The 21,177-nt window shown below is 35.7% G+C and overlaps 3 protein-coding genes across 3 annotated transcripts; all 3 read right to left on the bottom strand.

The window, feature by feature from the left end:
* Nucleotides 1-1,401: 1,401 nt before the first annotated feature.
* LOC122281384 (RING-H2 finger protein ATL29-like) lies at nt 1,402-3,788 on the bottom strand. Its single transcript, XM_043092821.1, has one exon. It carries the CDS (start codon nt 2,660-2,662, stop codon nt 1,571-1,573), a length of 1,092 nt encoding a protein of 363 aa, XP_042948755.1. The 5' UTR covers nt 2,663-3,788; the 3' UTR covers nt 1,402-1,570.
* Nucleotides 3,789-3,932: 144 nt separating this feature from the next.
* On the bottom strand, nt 3,933-9,248 carry LOC122281383 (zinc finger CCCH domain-containing protein 12-like). Its single transcript, XM_043092820.1, has 2 exons — nt 7,790-9,248; nt 3,933-4,524 (listed from the first exon to the last, which is right to left on the bottom strand). Exons 1-2 carry the CDS (start codon nt 8,604-8,606, stop codon nt 4,244-4,246), a joined length of 1,098 nt encoding a protein of 365 aa, XP_042948754.1. The 5' UTR covers nt 8,607-9,248; the 3' UTR covers nt 3,933-4,243.
* Nucleotides 9,249-14,482: 5,234 nt separating this feature from the next.
* Nucleotides 14,483-17,516, bottom strand: LOC122282986 (cinnamoyl-CoA reductase-like SNL6). Its single transcript, XM_043095097.1, has 5 exons — nt 17,253-17,516; nt 16,984-17,141; nt 15,886-16,077; nt 15,254-15,597; nt 14,483-14,903 (listed from the first exon to the last, which is right to left on the bottom strand). Exons 1-5 carry the CDS (start codon nt 17,398-17,400, stop codon nt 14,807-14,809), a joined length of 939 nt encoding a protein of 312 aa, XP_042951031.1. The 5' UTR covers nt 17,401-17,516; the 3' UTR covers nt 14,483-14,806.
* Between the last annotated feature and the right edge of the window lie 3,661 nt (nt 17,517-21,177).

Raw genomic sequence — 21,177 nt, forward strand, 5'->3', positions numbered from 1 at the left:
TGGAATTACACAAGTATTCCTGTACAGTAACACAAATATCTATCAATTCTCTTAATTACTAAGTTAAAAAAAAAGAATCCTTAATTGCTAAGAAATAAAAAAGGAAAAATATAGTTGCAAGCATAATTGTGCGCTAATCTGTACACCAATGTGATGTGATTGGTCAAAAAGTAGATTTTATTGAAAACAGTGTTAATTTAAATTTTAAGTATGAATAAATCAGTATTGATATACAGATTAATGCGCGACTGTGTTTGTATATAGTAAAACTCAATAAAAAAATTTGTCCGACCCAATCGGAGCCAAATGTAGGTGAGAATAGCATTTTTGTTCAAATAAAGACATTGGCCAAGTCACGCTTGGATTGATACTAAACGTGTGTGCACCTCTCCCTTGCTGATATTGCTCCTGAAGCAAAATGTGCGCCAGAAATGGTTGGAACAAATTCAAGTAAGCCAATTACGCACCCCAGTAAATAAATTGAGATAGTCCCCAGAAGCATAATAATGACTAGCTAGTTGGCCTATAAGCTCTTATCTTTCAAGGCTTATGATAATGGATACACTAGAAGAATCCCATTGGAATCCGAGTGATTTTCTCTATTATCTGGGAGGAAGGCTTTAGAATTCTTTGATGACAACGATATGACAGATTATTGTGCACTTTTCTTGTCATTCCTCCATTGCTTTGAAAGAAATAAACAAAATCAAACTTCGGTTGTGGCTCTAATTAGGCATGGATGCAATTTTATACATGCCCGGCCTGTACAATCTCGATCTCTCTTCGATCTCTACAGAAGGAGATCATGATGCTAATTGACTACTACGCCCCCTATCTGTAATATTAATTAAACTAGAGGTAAACATTGGATAAACGAAGATGATCATATGAGAAATGTTATTATAGTCCTTAATTTATATCACTTACTTTGTTCCCTTGACGTATCATCATTAAAAATATATATTTAAACAAAATGATGTTTGAAATACAAAAAGATGAAAATTAAAACACTAGATTCTCTCTATAGCTTTTATGTTTGTGTTTTAAATTATTTTTTACTTTTAATAAGCCACATAGTGACACCATATCCAAAGGATAAAGTAAGTGGTATAGATGAGGGAACATAGTACCATTACTCCTACCTTGTCCTCTATATATACATACATATATATATATATATATATATATATATATCACACTTGAAACCAGGAAACATATTTACAAAGCTTGAGTTCTATTTATATTAGAGAGGTAAGTAGGTTTTAATTAAAATGAAAATGCTAGCTAAAGATGCTAGTGCTTAAAAATTGACACTCTTATTGCAGTAGTTTTCAAATTTCTCGTGAGATTGATCAATTGTGCCCACAATCACTAGTTAAAATAGGAATCCGTAAGACCAGTGAACAATAAATGATTAAAAAAAAGGCAATAGAATAAATCTTCCTCTATTTTATGCTGAAAATTTCCTAAGACAACGTAAAATAGCTAGTGTTTCAAACTCATCATTAAGTATAGAGAGAAAAATATAATAATAATAAAAAAAACCAATGCAAATCAAAATATCCCTTAGTTAAACGTTGTTGATATTTCCTCCGGAGCAACCACACACCTCCCCAAAACCTCCATTGCCCGCCTCTTCGTGGTTTGAGAACTCCCCAAATGTTGTACAACTTTTGGCGAAGTTATGTCCTCTTATAAGTCTTACCTTGATGTGCTCTGGCAATCTCAGCTTATACCTATCCTTATCTTCTCTTCTCTTAACTATTGAATGCCCGGTTGTGTGCGACCTTGAAAATCTTTCCACCATTTTATCTTCATGATCATTTTGCAGTGTCTTGGAAGCATGTTCATGGCTTCCTCCACTTTCTGAGCTCTCATTGTCATCATCTTCTCGGATATCAATGCGCACATGTTCAGCATCATCTGAAGACTCATTGCTACCATGAATATCGTGCATGGCGTTATGATCTACAATCGCCGGAGACTTTTCCGAAGACTCAGGAGGCAAATCAAGGTTCCCACGACAAACCGGGCATGTTTTGTGAGATTCGAGCCAAAGGTCGATGCATTCTTGATGAAAAACATGGTAGCAGACCGTCAAAAGGCGAAGCAGACTATCGTCCTCGAACTCCACCAAGCATATTGCACATTCCAGACCGTATTTTTCCTTGCGAAAATCTTTGACGCTCGAATATACAAATGTCGGGAAGGAAGCTATAAGAGAAGGATTAAGGCCACTGATGTCAGATGCATCGGCGCCTGAGCCAACGTTGCGGGAGGGTGATCGCCGGGAGGTAGACATGCTATCAATGAAACACCTGCAGAAGTATACAGAGAAGAAGCCTAGAAAAAAGAAAACAAGGAGGATTACTGTCAGGATTACGGTTATAGGCGAGGAGATACCAAAGTCATGTGGTGGTGGAGTGGGATTCATTGAAACTGCCTGGACGGAAGAGATCTGGAATAGCTTAAAAGGGTGGCCGGAGGGTAACTTGTTCCGGCCTTTGATTCTTCGCACAGATGAGAAGAATCGAGCAGAAGAAGACAATGGTGGTAAGAAAAAAGAAGGGAATTTTCTTTCCTGGAATAGATCAAACATGTTTTGTGGGAGTAGAAAGAGAGAAACAAGGAGGCATGTCAAAGTGTCTGTGACAGTGAGCATATAAAAAGGGGAGCTTAATTAGGAATGGTGATCATGTGGAGCGTTGGTCTTTAGCCATTGAACGAGTCCTTGTGAAGGGAATAAAGGAGTTCCCTCTGAAGGCTAGCCACTTGGGTTCAACAAATTAATTGCTCACCTTTGCTGACTACACCACATCCTAGTTACTTCGTAACCATCGGCTGGTTCGGTACAGTTAAAACTCAGAACCTTACCTTGATCAAGTTTGTCAGAGATATTATTTAAAGAATAAAATTTATTTATTTACTTAAAATTTTAAAATAAACGATGATATAAAATATAATCAGAATACATATTCTGAGTTTGAATCCTGCTCTACATTTTTTAATTCATCCCATTTAATTAGAATACTTCATTAAATGGTGGGGAATGGCAACAGTCGGGTTACCGTATGCCTTCACAGATAGAAGAAAAGATAATCTTATTGATAGCTCTCTTTTATTTTTTGTTGATATATACATTTCTTCAGATTATAAAGTTTGTTATGAAACCATATAGGGGATTGATTGTCCCACATCCATATGAGGTTTCCTTCTTTCGCTGGAGAAAATATAACTGAGCAAAACAACCTCACATGTGGATGGACAGTCTATTTGAAAGTAACATAACCAATTACTTCTCACGAAAACCCCTTCACAACACTCCCTTCCATTTGAGAAAGGGTACCTGCTACCTGCACACAATAGTATGTACCCTGTAGCGATTGCCATCTTCGCATAAAAGAAATTTAAAGTAAACTCAACAAATAACGTGATTTGATATAATCTGTTACATCTACTTCATAGTAAAAAGAGTTTCAAAGTTTGATATGCTACATCAAGTGACACCAGTTTGTAAACTTATCTCTGTAAACTCCTCCTGCGAATGAAGGATTTCTCATCAAAATCATATGCCCTTTCTTTGACAATCAAACGATCATAACAAGTGCTGTTTAACTTATTCATGCCCAAGGCCAGGAAGGAATCTTCTTCCTATCGCATCATAGCCGACAAGCTTGATGACTCTACGAACAGCAGATAATTGCTTTTCACATTCTCAAGGGTGAAAAAAAACAGAGTAACAAGTAGCACGTACAAAAGTTACACTCCATTTGGGAAAATGATGTACATAAGGTTATGTTAGTGAAAGAGAAACCCTGCTAAATCAGGTGCAGGGTATAGACCTCCTAATTAAAGCAACAATTTCCGACCAAAATCAATGTGTCTGTGCGTGCATGTATGGGAGAGATTCAGATAAAGAGACAAACGGCAGAGACAAGAAGAGGTTAAGAACATTATGTGTAAATCCTAACAAAGTGGTACAAAGATCGATACCATTTCTTTGGATGAAAAGGGTATCTGGTGATTATACAAGGGAAAGAAGGGAAACTGCAAAGTTAATACATGCACGCACAAAGACAAAGGGTTCTACTGAAACTTGAAGCAAACAAACTAGCTTTTTTAATCATTGGCTGAAGCTAAGTGTTGACAACATGCCCACACTGAGGAGATTAAAGTACACTATGATGGAGATTGATTTCCCACTGTCTGTCTTCAATATATGTCCGACAAAGGATTCCGATTTCTATTCGATGTCATCAATCCAGTCACCATATATCCTACTGATTTTGTCAGGACCCTTCCATTTCTGATGAGTTCTCTGGCCTGGCCTTTGACTTACAATGGGTGACCTTTGTGATGTAACTCCCATATGATAGACATCAGAATGAGGAACTGAAGGGGCGGATGCTACCAGAGTATCTGCTGGATTTTTTGAAGGTACTCCACTCTGCTTTGAGTCAGGAGGACCAGAAGAAGAATCTCTAGTATCCCCCTCCACAAGACCCCCTCCATATCGGTGTAATTCTGTAGTCAGACACATAGATTCCAAAGTCAAAGATGGAACAAATATTTCCCTAACCCATCAAAATTTGTAAAGCAAAAAAAGTGTCTTGATTATTACGTTTCCTTTCAGTCCTACAAAGTATGATGCTGAGATGAAGAAGAGATGCACCACTACTTGTAGTTGAAGAAATAACTATCCAATAAAAACTTAAATACGGGCCCAACTTCACAACAATCAAAGTCAAATTGTTGATAAGTGCCAACGGAGAGCACTTTTCTTAAATATAAAGGCATAAGGTAAAGCAATTCCTTGCTCAATATAAAGGATGCCAAACAAAGTTGGCTACTGGGGTCTATCATATTTTGCAATGCTGATATCAGAATCAAGACTACTATTAAGAAAAAAAAAATCCTTGCTGAAGAGTTCTAGGGTAACCAATGTAAGAGGACTCTAGGGGCTCGTTTGGATGTTGAGATGAGATGAGATCAACATACAAACATCACTCAAATATAAATGCAATTTCAAATCTTCAACTTTTTCATCTAATCATTACAATTTTTCCAAACTTCTAAACAAAACACAAAAATCAATTCAACCTTTTCAAATCCCAAAACAAAAATTAGATTCTAACAATATTTTCAATTTATAATCTTTCTATTCAACATTTTCTTTCTCATTTCCCAAAACCCCATAAACCATCTGAACTCAAATCATTTCACTACTATTCACAAACCATTTCACTATCATTCACAAATTTTTCATCTTATCTCATTTCTAAAAAGCCAAGGCACTTAGCTATCAATTAAGAGTGCCTTGGCTATCAATTAAGATGCATGCCCTGTATACATCTCACTGAAAATGGCAAACGCTCCCACCTACAACTTAAACTGCAATTTAAAGCCACCATGAGCAATCCAAAAGCTAAACTACTTGTGGTGGGAGTGGGAGAACACTTCCAGCGTAGTTGCAGATCTGTATTGTGTTTTTCAACAAGATGCTAGGGTGGTAGACCATGTAATTTAGCCAAAGAATTGAAAGCCTTTGATAACTGAATAGATACTAAAATATAAGAGAACACAATGAAAAAAATGGCCTCACAGAACTTGGGAATTTATATGACATCTTGCTTTGAAGCCAAAAATAGTTTGAAAAGGAACATTTTTCTCTTCGCCAGTTTGGAGGAATTTGCCCCAAATTGCTAGGTTGTGTTATCTAAAAAATCCACTTAATTTTCTGTCCTTACTTTCCGATGACACTTCTCATCAAACCATCTGCTCTTTCTAAGAGAGAGACAGAGATACATCTGATATCTGTGGAATTTACCCATCTTGCATAAAGGAGCTAAATGAAACCAATATTTCATGTTTGGTTTTGAATTAGAGACATTAAAAATGAAGAATCAACATTGAGTATAGTACAGCCTTCCATCTGCTCTTTCTGAGAGAGAGACAGATACATCTGATATCTGTGGAATTTACCCATCTTGCATAAAGAAGCTAAATGAAACCAATATTTCATGTTTGGTTGAATTAGAGACATTAAAAATGAAGAATCAACATTGAGTATAGTACAGCCTTCCAAACTAATGGTGCGGGTTCGATTGCGGTCAGATTTTCATACATGCTGCTATGAAGAAACTTCCTTCAAACTGCTCGATGGCAATTTTCAAAGCAATCCATGTGAATCTATAGACTCATGGCTTTCACATGGTCTTAAAATAAATTAAAGGCTCTGACTAACTTTTCCTTCTCTCCCTCATCTCTGAAAAAGTAGTAAAATTAGAAGACAAAAACAGAAAAGGGAGGAGATTTCATGGATACATTTAGAGTGAGAATTCCAAGACAACAGCCACTAGAGCATTGAAAGGAGCAAAATCAGGCATCATGATTCTGTGATTTGTGCCTCCTATATTGTTAACACAATAATCAATTAGCCACAGAGAGAGAGAGAGAGAGAGAGAGAGAGAGAGAGAGAGAGAGAGAGAGAGAGAGAGAGATTTCCTTCTTATTATTAGTAAAACACTTGCGTGAGAACCACATGTTAACTTGCAAACTGGAATGTCTAAATGTCTATGGCATGATTTATTTATTTATTTATTTTTGATAATTTTCTATGGCATGATTTATAGAAGCAAAAGTCTTAAGAGTTCCACTACGCATAACTAGGAGTTCCACTAGGTTGTTGGATCTTCTAGGTTTCAGACCTCAGAAAAATGATTGAGGGAAAGATTTTTTTTTTTATAAGTAAAATGATTGAGGGAAAGATAACCCTCAAAATAATGGAACTTAAGTTTGATTCTGCTTGAGAGATCTTAGATTTGAATTGCACCCAACATTTGTGGACACAAACATGATTTTAAAATGTTTTAGATTGTCATTGCCATCATTTGCCCTACACTGGCTAAAAGGTCAAATGGTTAATTTTTATGAAAATCATACAACCTTGATACATAATTTTGGGCCTGCCAAGACCCACTATGAAACAAAGACAGTGATATATCTGCACATAATTGTTCATTAGAGACGATAGTTTCCAGTCCATCACTCCAGAGAGTAGGAAGAATCGATAGGCTCTCTCTAGTAGTCATGCATGAAAAGAAAAACATATGCAGATATATGAAAAAGAGTAATGCTACTTATCATCTTTTCATCCTCATCATCCCATGATGTGTTAACTGATTGAAAAACTATATGTTGTATTTAATTTGCCTATCAGTTATTTGAAGCCACATCAAGGAATGTTGAGATAATGATTGTTAACAGGATGATGAATAGAATCTTTCTTTAAAAATAGTAACACTACTCTATGAAAATCAAAATCATGTGAATGTTCAAATGTGCATCAGATTAGGAGCTACAAAGATCAAAGCTTACAGTGTTAAAATAATTAGTTCAGGGAGAAATGTTCTAAGTTAAAGCATTTTCTAATCCAGAAGAAAATCAATAGAAATTATTGTTTGGGAATCGAGATATCCAGACATCCATTTGATTAAAACAGATACCATCCTCAGATGGGAAATTAAAACAAAATGGAAAGCTCGTCTTTGTTCAAGTGAATTCATGCCAATTAAGAATGACGCTGACAATGTAATCAATCACAAGGTTATTTTCAATGACTCTAAAAGATATATTGATTACCTTTTTTTTTTTTTTTTATCTTTACTCAATGGCGTGTACAGAAAGAATTATCAGCTCACGAATAAAAAAATATATATATAGAAAAAAAAAGCACCATAAGAATTTCCTTACATCTTAACAAGAGTGGAATAAAGAAAACAACTCATACCTGCCGCACCATGAGCAAAATGGCATTTGCTTCCAAAAGGGCAATACCCCGTCAACTCCCACTTGTTGCATATCCTCGTTTTCCAATTCGACGGTTTGACATTCTGCCCGCTCGCACCCCCAGCAGAAGCACCACCACCACCATTACTGCTGCCGCTACCATTACCGCTGCCGTTGCCGCTGCCACCACCACCACCACCGTAGCCACCAGGACCCAAGCTTATTGCCACGCTCTCTCTATTCTTGGACTGCTCATCGTGAAGGAAGGTACAACTATCCCCATAAGGGCATCCTTCCTCCGTGTAGAACTTCTTGCAATGCCGCCCCTTAAACGACCTCTGCGTCTCCCCCACGAAATTCGAAGATCCCAGCGTCGGTATCTGATATTCCTCCATCGGCTCTGACGACACCACCGCCTTCTCCTCCTCGTGCGCCGCCACAATCTCCTGCCAATTCGGAGGCGGCCGCCGAAGCTCTTCAATGCTGTGAGCAAAATTACAGTCAGTTATGTACGGGCACGTCCCAGCACGGAACTTGCAACAAAGTTTTGTCTTGAAGAACATTTTCCCAATCGCTTTGGATCGATTGGACGAGTTCACATCCTGCGAGTTCCTCGATCTCTTGTGCGAGGGCTCGCTTCCGGAGCGACTTTGGGATAGCCTCAGCTCATAATTCGAGTTGCTCGACGGCGTGTCGTCGCCGTTGTTCCAGGCTCGGTAGTCGTCATCCGTGGCCCACATGCCGTGGTCACCCCCGGACCAGCTGTCGGGACCACTTCCGGTGATTACTTGGACCACGTTGCCGCCGGAGAAATCCATTGGCAAAAGAAGTTTTCTTTTCGCGAAACCCTAAAGTGCTAATTTAGTAAGCTGCCAAGAATCGAGTAGAACTCACGGGAAAGTGGTTGAATTTCAATGATTTGAGATATGGGTCTTTTGCTATTTAACACATCTAACTCTAAATTATATAGATTTTCTCAGTCGGGCAAACTTCCAAGACAAGGGAAAAGAAGAAAAGAAAACTAAATTCTCTTCAAACAAAGACGAAAAGAGCAAATGGATTACGAAAGAAAGAAGAAAGACACATAAATTGAAAGAGAGTTACCAAATGAGGAAGTGAGGTTAGATCCACAGCTTCGAGAAATGAAGAGAAAATCTGGAAACCACCTACAACACGATGACAAAAAGGGAAAATCTTGATGAATGTTCCGTGGAAGGAAACATGGATGGTGAAGTTATAAATAGGAAAGAAAGATTTGGGATTTAGAGACAGATTTGCATTCGGACGAGGGAATGAGCATCTATGAAATATGAGAGAGCCCGCCCCTCAAAGGAGGAGGAGAGAGTTTTTCCAAGATATATTAGCCCATCAATGAAGATGACGATGGATGAAACAAAAAAACGAAGAGGCAGCGTACTTAAATGAGTGTCAGAAATTGCAGAAGTCATTGGTCAGTCTGTTGATCTCTCTGTCCAAAGTCCAAACTTAAAAAGAAACTATTTCAAAAACGATGGGCTGATTACACACTTTACACATATGATGTAAATGGGCTGTGTAGCCTAGCCTATGCTGTGGCCCCGATTCAATAGTTTCGTGTATTTGTAGACAAGGTAAATTTTATTTTATTTTTTCCTTTGCTTAGACAAGGTAACTTCTATTTGCAATTGCGTGGTGCTACTCCACCGAGGAAGCCACCGAACAGCCATTTTTTTATTAAATATTTTTTTAAACTTTTCTAATATTTAAAAAAAAATAAAAAATCACAATTTTATTAAAAATATATTTATTAAATAATTAAATGTAAAATGATAATAAAAATATAAAAACCTAATAGGTGGCGTTTTATCCTTGAGTTTTGTAAGTAGGAATAGTGTTTTTCTTTGTAATTTGGTGGAAAGGACAACAATTTTCACTGATCATACGATATGATTGATTTGTAAGAAAAATTTAAATTTTCTAGTCAAATTCCATCATATCTATTATATAGATGGTGTGTCATATACAACCACTTGCACGTAGAATGTGAGTGGTGATTTTATGTGTTGGAAAGATATTGATGCTAGGTGCCAGTTTGTTTGTTTTCAGGTGTATAGGTCTTGGTGGGTTCGATGTATGGATGTGTTGTGGGTTTGTAGGCTGGTCATGTTGGGCTACAGTTATTAATTTTTCTTGGGTCGAGTGTTCAGGGACTTGGGTTGAGCACAAAAAACAGAAAAGAAAAGATATTTTGTTCAAACAATATCCCGTGTCATCAATCATTTAGGTTAAACACCATCTGAACAGTCGAAACAAGACCAACTGGCAACAGTTGGTTCAACTCATAAAAGTTGATGAGGAATGAGCCATTTGATTTGATGGTCGGACTCTAATACCATCCAATTCCAATCCGTTTAAGGCTCGATGATCTGAAGTTTCAGCAATTGTAGGGTTGATGAAGTAATTTGATGCATGGACCCCAGATGTTTAAAATTCCTAACTAAACTTCAAAGGTGGGTATCTACTTCCATCATAGGAATCAACTTCAACAGAGTCACAGAGACAAGCAATTGTTTCGACAGATCGAGTTCAGTTTCTGAGAAATAGTCGTCTAATAATTAATATTCAATTCAATGTTTTGGTTTTTAGCCAACACTATTACTTAGTTGACCATCAAAGTATGGATAACACTAAACAACCCTTTCAGTCATCAAATCCTAAATTTCACCATGCCAACTACTACACTACAAGTGGATCTATAGTTCCATCAAGGAATAAATTCCTACAATTTTGCCAGCCAATATTAAGTTGGCTATTTCTTTTGAGAGATTTTTGGAGGAATTCGAATGGATTTTTAGGAATCATTATTAGGAAGATAATAATTTCAGTTCTAAAATTACACAAAGTTTTAAGCCAGTTTTTTAAGGTAATAGCTGAAATATCAGTTTTCTATTTATTTAACGAACAACATGGCAAGACACTAAAACTATCTTAATAATATAGACATAAGAGCCAAGATTAGAGAGAGGGCCAAGCCCCGGAGGCCTAGAGGGGCAATAGAGCAATACCATCCACGCGTGGAGGATTGTCACATTTAAGGGTCGACAAGTCTAGCACACAATGTCAAGAATGGCCACGAACCCCCCCCCCCCCCCCCCCCCCCCCCGCCCCACGCGATTGATGGCAGGGAGGACATGGGACAACCTGACCTCACAAAGCCACACTGCATTTAATGGTTAGCGAAGTCACCATGCGACAAGCGAAAAAATTATTGACTCATCTAAGTGGCCACGACCCGGCATGGCTTGTTAATAACTTGGACCTTCCAAATTTATCTTTCTTACGATCTACTTTTTGCAGGCATAACAAAAAAAATAGAAAAATAATAATAACACAAAAAATTTACGTGAAAACTCAAAAACAGGATAAAAACCACCAGACCCAGAAAAGAAAATTTACTGTGTGAAAAATTGTTACAATCACACAATTTCTCTCCTCACCCCAAACACACCCAGAAAGCTTTCCCTATTATCAAAACTTTAACTCACACATCTTCCCATTTTACAAAAATTGATAATAGAGTAATTTAACTAGAGTTAAAAGTTACTAACTAAGCATTTAACTGGTGCACTTAAACTAAGAGGCTAAGCCCCTTATTTATAAGCATGAGGATTTGCTCATTCATTATTTCCCACCGGTGTGGGACTAAACCAAATTCACCCATCCTAGGATCTACCTTTTGCAGGCATAATAAAAAAAAATAGAGAAATAATAACAACACAAGAAATTTACGTAGAAACTCCAAAACAGGATAAAAACCATCAGACTCAGAGAAGAAAATTTACTGTATGAAAAATTGTTACAATCACACAATTTCTCTCCTCACCCCAAACACACCCACAAAGCTTTCCCCACTAGCAAAATTTTAACTTACACCTCTTCCCATTTTACAAAAATGGACAACAGAGAAATTTAACTAGAGTCAAAAGTTACTAGCTAAGCATTTGACTGGCGCACTTAAATTAAGAGGCTAAGCTCCTTATTTATAAGCATGAGGATTTGCTCCTTCATTATTTCCCATCGGTGTGGGACTAAACAAAGGAGCAATTTAGTCAACAATCTCCACCTTGCGATTTTGATTGGTCCCACAACCAAGCTCCACCTTGATGAAGATCTTCATAGCTTCTGCTATCATGTTTCACCATAAAAGCATACATACTCAGAATAAACCAATTCTAAGCATTTCACTTCGGCTCATGTTGAAAAACAACCTTGCTGAAAAATTATAATGTAACTTCTACATTTGGCTTTCTTGAAAGTTCATCAGTCATCGACATGAATTTTCACCACATATCCTGCATCAATGCCAAACCAATGCCTGTGTGCAAACTTATAGACCCGCTAATATTAACACATCCTCTATCATGAAAATTTTGGGAATTAGTGGCATGACATGAGGATGTACATGTCTCTTTTTAAAGATCAAAATCTTCCATGGAGAGAGACACAATATTAGCATTAATACCAGTATCTCCATTTACTGACTTGGAGCCACTTGTTAAACCTGCTCCAGCTCTTGGACAATTTTTCTTGATGTGCCTAGATTGTCCACAGTCCCAACAGACTACTTTTTTCTTCATGGAGTTCTTCATCTTTCCATTTCCAGCTGCTACCATTACTAAGTTTTCAAGTAGAAGATTATTTCCACTGCTTAATCTTCTCTCTTCAGAAAAGATTTTACTGGTAACCTCTGACAAAATTATTTTCTCATTCCCATGTATCAAAAGAGGTTTCATGTACTCATAGGAAGGTAGAAGAGACCAGATGAGTCTCGAGGCTTGATCATCATCATCAATTTTAACTCTAATAGCTTCTAGCTTAGCGACAATGCCATTGAGAATGCTTAAATGATCTAAAACAGTTGTACCTTCACTCATTCGCAGTGTATGAAACTGCTCCTTTAGGTACACACGATTTGAGACACCTTTCGTCTAATACAACTCTTCAAGTTTTTCCCAGAATTCCTTTGCCGTAGATATTCCATGCACATTTACAAGAATATTTTTGGCCAGGCATAGACGTATCGCACTTGCTGTTCTCAAATCCAAATCTTCTCAATCTTCATTGCTCATTTTAGATCTGCTCATTTCACCAGTCACACTAGTATCAGTGCTGACTTCATGTATTGGTCTGCCCTTCAATGTCTTGTATAATCCTGATTGAATCAAGACATCCTTGACTTGTACTTGTCACAATCCAAAATTGATTCTCCCATCAAATTTCTCCACCTCAAATTTGACAAGATTTGAAGCCCTACTTCCTGACATTGCTTTGATGAATTTACTATAGAAATGAATAGTACCTCACTAAGTCAATTCCCAGGAAAGATTAGAGGGTCATAATGGACACACTTAAAATTTTCAATCTCCTAGATAGAACCTCCTTAAACTGTACGTATCCACACTGCCACACCAAAGATCCACCTCACAAAAAGAACCTAGTGGCTCTGATACCAATTGTTGAAAATTTGGACCTCTCAAATTCACCCCCCTAGGATCTACCTTTTGCAGGCATAACAAGAAAAATAGAGAAATAATAACAACACAAGACATTTACGTGGAAACTCCAAAACAGGATAAAAACTACCAGACCCAGAGAAGAAAATTTACTGTGTGAAAAATTGTTACAATCACAAAATTTCTCTCCTCACCCCAAACACACCCACAAAGCTTTCCCCACTAACATGGCTCACCTGTCACCTGGCAAGAAAAGTAGTGAGGGTAGTGGTACAGCCCGAGTACAAAGCAGCACGATCCCAACTGGCAGGCCAAGGGACGTCCACCTTTTGGTGTATCAACACGCAACTACTGGCAGATACATGTAAGACCACACTATCTAACCCCCCGGGGGTGAGGAAGGGCTCTCATCCTTCAAAAGAGCTCTTTCCCTTGAATAATTTCTTATTTTTCTCTATTAAAGAAAGGGAAATCTAACTTAGACATTGGAAATATCTCATACCTCTTTAGCCATCTCATTGAGCTTGCAAGGATAAAGTGGACGAGAGGCCTCATTACCTAAGATACGAAACACGGCGTCAACAAACTCATTCTAAAATGGAGTCTTAGGCGAAAACTTTAAATGTTATCCTTCATTTTTTTTAATAATAATTGAGTAAATTATTATTTATATATAAAATATTTTAAATCTATTTAAATATACTTTTGTTAGTATTTTGTATGCAAATGTACTTAGAAAGTTTTTGTATTTAATATTTTTTAATAATATTATCATTGGCAAATTTCAATAGATGAAATTACTAACCCGTTTAATCTTTCCCTAGTAGGAGTAAACGGATTTCATTAATTTTGGTTATTAAAAGCTTCGCTTTGATCACAACTATTTCCAACAATATATTTATAATTAATGAATGCATTTTAAACAATAATTTATTTTTATATAATCTAATGCTTCAATTAGCTAAAGTATTAGTTTTTCTTTGCATGCACATATAAATTCTTTTAATACTTTTATTATTATTATTTTTAAATCTAAAGCATCAATATAATATATATATATATATATATATATATATATAATATTCATTCTTCAAACCATGTTCTCTCAAATCATCATCATCTAAAGCTTTTCTTCTAAGCTGGGTGGGAGGATTTTCCTCCGACTCACTCTATTATATACAATGTGTTATATGAACATATGATAAGTCTCGAAGATCCATCTATATTGAGTTGAAACCACCAATAATAATACAAACAACAACAACAATAATTATAATGGAACCACCTACAATATTCAACTCAATTGGATGAAAATGCTTGCTTCAATTGGTTGGGAAAAATAGCTAGAGCTTATGCTTTATATCCTGCATGTTTACTAGAAACTGAGGAAGGCTCTGCTGTTTTTGTTGATGCACTAAAGTTACACGATTGGCATCACTGGCCATACTGTGGAGTATGGACTCTTCATGTTGGGACCATAACCTTAATGATCACCATTTTCTAGAACTAGAGCTGGAAATAGTGCATCAATGCACCTGAGATCCACACCCAAAATCCACCATCAATTGGTTCAGTTTCTTGTTGCTTATCCTCTGTTGGATGATCCTCATATCCTGCTCACAGCTGTATATAGCGAAAGAACATGTTACTATGGAAAGATCACTCGACATCAACCTTTATGCATGAGTCTTGCTAATTACAATTTTGACGTATAAACACAACTTATTTTGAGACTCGTTGCAATTAAAAGAAAAATAGTTAAAATACTCTTTAATGCCAATTGATAAGATAAACTTCCATATCAATAGCGGATGTGTGTGCTAACAAAGTTTTTTTCACGCACACCAAGACAATTTTTGTTTTTACTAAACATCAAAACAGTATTTTGTTTTGTTTTTTCCAGCTCAATCTCTGAGTAAATTGAATGGCAATGTCCTGCTAAGGAACTACAAGGAATAAATGCCATTACAAACCTTTGGGTTAACGTAGGAGCAGCAGAAGGGGTGGTCAACATCTGGGCCAGCTTGAGAGCATCTTCATGGTGATTAACAACATTGTCGAAGCATAAATAACGACCGTAGGATGAGATGTTTTCGAAGACACAAATGTGGGCATCCACCAAGAAATTTAGATCGACGGTCAGCAACACCCCATCTTCGTACATCTCAGCCGCTCCTTTCAGATAGGGGTGAGTGATGGACACATCAGGGCCACCCATCATCAAGGCTGCGTTCACGGATACCATGTTGACCCCTCTGTCCATCGCCAGGGCCCACGCTGTCTTTTCCGCCAGCGTCTTTGACAAACCATGCCACAACTGTATTTCCTCACGGGATTTAAGATTACATTAGTAACTTCGAAATGCTTAGGACGAAAAAATAGTATACTTATAAATCAAATTGAACTTCAAAATTTGTGTACAATTTGATTCTTTTATAAGAGACTAAACAAAAATCACTTCCCAATTCAAGAATTTAAGACAATTTTTAAGCAATAAAGAGCATCGATCTTTGCATTGCTGAAGGGTAATTTATTTTTTAAAGTTGTAAATGCATTGAAATTGAGAAAAATTAAACTATTTCCAAGATAATTATAGAATGTGTACCTTATATTTGCGACATAAGTTAACATCACTCCAATGCGTCTCGTCTAACTCAGATGCTGTGGACTTTCGATCGTCTCTCCAAACAACGGCAGTGACCGAGGATGTGAAAACCACTCTGTCAATTGTTTCCGTTTGTGCGCAAGCTTCCAGCACATTGTGTGCTGCCCGTACCTCCACTTCCACCATAAATTCCTGCACCAACCCCAACAAAAAATGGCTTTTTTGAGCTCTAAATTTGACTCAAGAGCGATGCTAGATTCATCGAAAACATCTCTTAAAAATGCATCCCCAAGCTTGCATTTCATTTTTTTTTAATTTTTTTTCTTATATATATATTTTTTATCATCATAAACATTTAAAAAAAATAAAAAAAAAATCACAACATTATTTAAAAAATTTTCCTTAACCACTAAGTAGTAAAAAAAAAAAAAAAAAGAAAGTATACTTCCTCAAATCATGTCAGATTTAAAGTGTGTATATATATATATATATATGGAGAAGAAATACTTTTTGCAGTCGGGAGATGCAGTCGGCGTGCAGTCGGCTGTAAAAAAAATTAATACAGGACTTACATGAAAAAAAAAAAAAATTTTTATAACTTTTTATAATTCATGTAAGTCCCCTTGAATATAAAAAAATTTTTTTATAATTTTTTTTATTCATTCCGTACAGCCGACTGCACGCCGACTGCATGTGGCGTCTGTATATAGCAAAGCTGATATATATATATATATATATATATATGATATTACTCGGAAAGTGATGAACAAGTTGGGATTGCACTGCTAAAGGGACAAAATTATTAGCAAGTTGAAAACGACAGACAATTACATATGCAACTGCAATATCAATTACTTCACGTAAGGCAAGGGTCACAGTATTGAATCTGCAATATTAATCTCAGATTTTTCCTGAGTTATTCCGTTGTTTTGATGAAATCGGAATCATTAAATTAACTATTAAGAATGGTAACAAGGACCATAGAGTCATTAATCTTGAAAACATATTATCTATAAGATTCTGATAAACATGTAAAAAATTACACATAGGTGTAAAATTAGGTGTAAAGCAAACTTTGAATTAGAGAAAAAGGCTTACATCATAGGTGGGTTGGTCTTGTGGCGGCTCAAAGGCGTAAAACAAGCCAGAGCAGCCTTTCAAGGCATCAATTATGCTCTGATAGTCGAAGGGATCTGAACGGAAAATCTTCAGCTTCTTGTTCTCGGAAGAAAGTCCATTAAATTGCAGCTGTTCATCTGAAGAATCCAAAACGAACCCCAGATCTAATTTATCCAAAAACGAAAAAAAAAAAAATACCAGAAGAAAGAACAAGAAGCAGAACCAGAAGCAATGATGTTAGAGCTAACCATGGTGTTGAACCGCGGCGTGGACAGTGTAGCCTCTGAGGAGAAGACGCTCGACGAGGGCCGAGCCAAGGTGCCCGGAGGCGTTTATAACGCACACTGTGTTTGATGAGGTGTGGCTGTGCTGGAAATTAGAAGCCGCCGGTGCCATTTGCGGGCGTGTGTATGTCTGTATGAGCGAGCGTGAGAGGAAAGTTTAAGAGAACTTTCGGGGTATAAAGAGCTATAAAAGGAGAAAAGTGGGGCTACTGTAATTGATGGGAGTCGTGGGTGGGTGGGTGGGGGGAGAGACGGGTGAATTTGTACAAGAAAATAAAGGGGGAAGGGTGGCTAGCATTCAAAGAGCGTGCTTTAGTAGATGGTTGGCAACTCGGTGAAGTTTATTGGTAGAGAGAGATGTGAGTACTTCAAATATATGCAAGATTAATGTGGTTTGGTGGGAACGTGCTTCCTCCCTAGCTACCGCAGCCACAGACTGTCACGCCCCTCTACTTATATGATATATCTATCGAACAAACTTGGGTTCTATGAACCGTGCAGTTACGTTTGGCTGACCAGACCAAAATGTTTTTAGATTTTTCATAAAATTTTTTTAAATATTTAAATATAAATATTTTTTAATTTTTAATTTTTAATTTTTAATTTTTAATTTTTTCAAAATAAAACATAAAATTAATACAACATTTTTAATTTTTTTCTATTTTTTAAATTCAATAAAACATTTTAAGTTGAACAATTTAATTATTATTTACAGAATTATGAGATATTTAGGTCTCCAAAAGAGCCATAAATCTCCCTTTTTAACCGCAAACAGTTTCTATATATAATTTTGATAGCTTTTTGGTATTTAAATTTTAGATATACTTGAAAAAGTCAGTCAACGTTAAACGATTTTGATTGAAAGTATTTTATTTTTATTTATTTTCAGCTTAAGAATTCTAGAAATCTATTTTTAATTTTACCTAATAGTTCTAGAGTTTCGAATAACGCTTCATTCTCTCTCTCTAGTTATAGAGTTTGTAACAAAATGACCAATTATATCAATCTTAAAATCACATAGACTATAAAAGCTCATCGAAAATGTACAAAGAGTGAATGTCTCGTTTATTTTCAAATATAAGATGAGATGAGTTAAAATTAAAGTTGAAAGTTGAATAAAATATTATTAGAATATATTTTTTAATATTATTTTTGTATTAGTATTTAAAAATTTAAATTATTTATTTTATTTTATATGAAAATTTAAAAAAATTATAATAATTAGGTGAGATAAAATAAGATAAGATGAAAAATTTTATAAAAGTACGTGACCAAGCAATTGACTTTAACAAACCATATAAACTAATTTTGTATTTAACCTTATTAATTTATCATAAAAAAATCTTATATATTTACATAAAAGACCATGTACACAAAATAACAAAAACTGTTTTCAGAAAAATATTTTCAAGTAATTACAGTTAAATATAATAGGAAAACTCTACGCATAAATGAAAGTTAGATAAGAATGTGGTATGTACAAACACATTTGTTATACTGAAAGAAAAGTTTTTATGAACAAAAACTTATATCGGTAGTCATAATTGTTATAATGAATCATAGGATTAATGATATATATGTTGAACTCAAGGTTTCAAGTTTCATGTGATTATAAATCTACACATGGATTTTGATGATAACAAATGAATTCAAAGAATAAAGAAGTCTCAAGCTCAAGTTGTCTACACAATGGAGTCAAGCACATCAAGGAAACAAGCATGAGCAAGAAGGGAACAAGTTCACATTAAAATTATAGAGTAATGTTGTAAATCTCTTCAAAATTCGAAATTAGGATTAATGCTCAAAATTAATATTTTATCATAAAGCATTAAAATACATTTTCCACATGTGCATGAATATTTTTGAAAATTAAATTTGAAAATTTTGAAAGATGATTGATTGTCATCTTTTGCATGTGCATGCCTTGATTAAAGGGTTGAACTTTGAAAATATTAAAGATGATTGATTGTCATCTTTCACATGTGCATGTTTTATTTGAATATTTTCAAAAGTGATTGATGCTTTTTTAGACTTATACAAAAAGTAAAAGATTAGGTTTGAATTTTTTGAAAATGAAAGTGTGCTCATTTTGTCATATGCCAAAAGTAAAAGATTAGGTTTGATTTTTTTTGAAAAAGTGAATGATGTTGTCTTTGACAATTGAGAAAGAAGAACCTTTTATTTGAATTCTTTGAAAAAGTGAATGATGTTGTCTTTGACAATTGAAAAAGAAGAACCTTTTATTTGAATTTTTTGAAAAAGTGAATGATGTTGTCTTTGACATGTGAATCTTTTTAAATTTGAATATGAAGTCTCATATGCCTATAAATAGATCATTTGAGAGCTTCACATTTACAACACCAAGAGCATACAACATTCATTCAAAGCTTTCATTCTCTCTTCTCTAAACATTGAGCCTTAATCCTTGTTCATTTTGAGAGATATAGCTTGCGCTGTATTGTTCTTATTTCACTCGTTGAGGAGTGTTTTCTGATAACCTACCCACTATCAGCTTTTGTATCAGAAAAATGGTGTGTATAACCCTTGTGTGTGTAGAAAGTATTCTACACGGGGAATAGTTGAATCACCACGTGTAAGGTGATTGCAAGTGTAGAGGGTGTTCTACACGGATCCTTTGTAGCGGTGTTGTTCAAAGGTGTAATAGGTTTCTATCTCCACCTGAAGGAGGTTGAATAGTGAATTTGGGAATCCTCAAGGGGTAGCTTGAGGCGAGGACGTAGGCAGTGGGGCCGAACCTCGTTAACATACTGAGTTTGCTTCTCTCTTACCCTTACTCTTTATATTTATTGTTATTTCATATTTTGTTTATATTTTATATTATATATTTGATTTATAATTGTTATTTTTTTTAATACAACTCAATTCACCCCCCCTCTTGTGTTAGTCATCTGGGCAACAATTGGTATCAGAGCTAAGAGCTCTATTATAAGATTAACTATCTTTTGAGTTAAGATCTTATGGCTAACATTGCAGCTTCATTTGGTGAAGGTCAATCTAGTAGTCGGCCTCCACTCTTTTGTGGAGATAATTACTCATTCTGGAAAGTTAGAATGAGAATATTTCTTCAAGCTCAAGGTAGAGAAATATGGAAATGTATTGTAAATGGACCTTATATTCCAACAAAAGTGGTTGGTGGAGTAAAGGTCAAAAAGGAAGAAGAAGAGTTTGATCGTGAAGACGATAGACTTTATACTTTAAATTTAACTGCTATGAATTTATTATATAATGCTCTTAATGGAAATGAGTTTAATAGAATAATGAATTGCGCTACGGCAAAGGAAATTTGGGATAACTTGGAAGTAACTTATGAAGGAACTTCGCAAGTCAAGGAATCAAAAATTTATATTCTTACTCATGAATATGAAATGTTTAAGATGAATGATGATGAATCTATTTCTAGTATGCACACTCGTTTTACTAACATCATAAACAGCTTGACAGCTCTTGGCAAAGTTTATTCCAAGGTGGAGATAGTAAGAAAAATTCTCAACTCTTTACCAAAACGTTGGGAATCAAAAGTTACAGCGATTCTTGAAGCTAGAGACCTCAAGAAGCTCGAAGTCAATGAACTCATTGGGTCACTTATCACCCATGAGTACACATTGAAAAGAGGAGAAGAAGAAGGAAAGCCAAAGAAGAGCTTAGCACTTAAAGCTGTTCCTCATGAAAGTGAAAGTGATGAAAATGAGGAAAATGACGATAAAGATGAAGAAGTTGCGATGATAACAAGAAGAATTCAGAGGTTCTTGAAGAAAAATAGAACTCCTCCGAGGAAATCTTTCAAAAAGTTTTCCAAGAAAGATTCAGGTAAAAACGACACTTTAATTTGTTATAAATGCAATAAACCTGGTCATATCAAGCCAGATTG

This window comes from Carya illinoinensis, chromosome 11 (genome assembly GCF_018687715.1).
Source record: "Carya illinoinensis cultivar Pawnee chromosome 11, C.illinoinensisPawnee_v1, whole genome shotgun sequence".
Lineage (NCBI taxonomy): Eukaryota > Viridiplantae > Streptophyta > Magnoliopsida > Fagales > Juglandaceae > Carya > Carya illinoinensis.

Excerpts from the sequence above, each read along its gene's own strand:
- LOC122281384 (XM_043092821.1), bottom strand. The coding sequence starts at position 2,662 with ATGCTCACTGTCACAGACACTTTGACATGCCTCCTTGTTTCTCTCTTT.
- LOC122281383 (XM_043092820.1), bottom strand. The coding sequence starts at position 8,606 with ATGGATTTCTCCGGCGGCAACGTGGTCCAAGTAATCACCGGAAGTGGT. Across the intron at positions 4,525-7,789 it reads TTTTGCTCATGGTGCGGCAG|AATTACACCGATATGGAGGG; the intron begins GTATGAGTTGTT and ends GTCTGACTACAG.
- LOC122282986 (XM_043095097.1), bottom strand. The coding sequence starts at position 17,400 with ATGGCACCGGCGGCTTCTAATTTCCAGCACAGCCACACCTCATCAAAC. Across the intron at positions 16,078-16,983 it reads AAGACCAACCCACCTATGAT|GAATTTATGGTGGAAGTGGA; the intron begins GTAAGCCTTTTT and ends GGGTTGGTGCAG. Across the intron at positions 15,598-15,885 it reads ACTTATGTCGCAAATATAAG|TTGTGGCATGGTTTGTCAAA; the intron begins GTACACATTCTA and ends GAGGAAATACAG.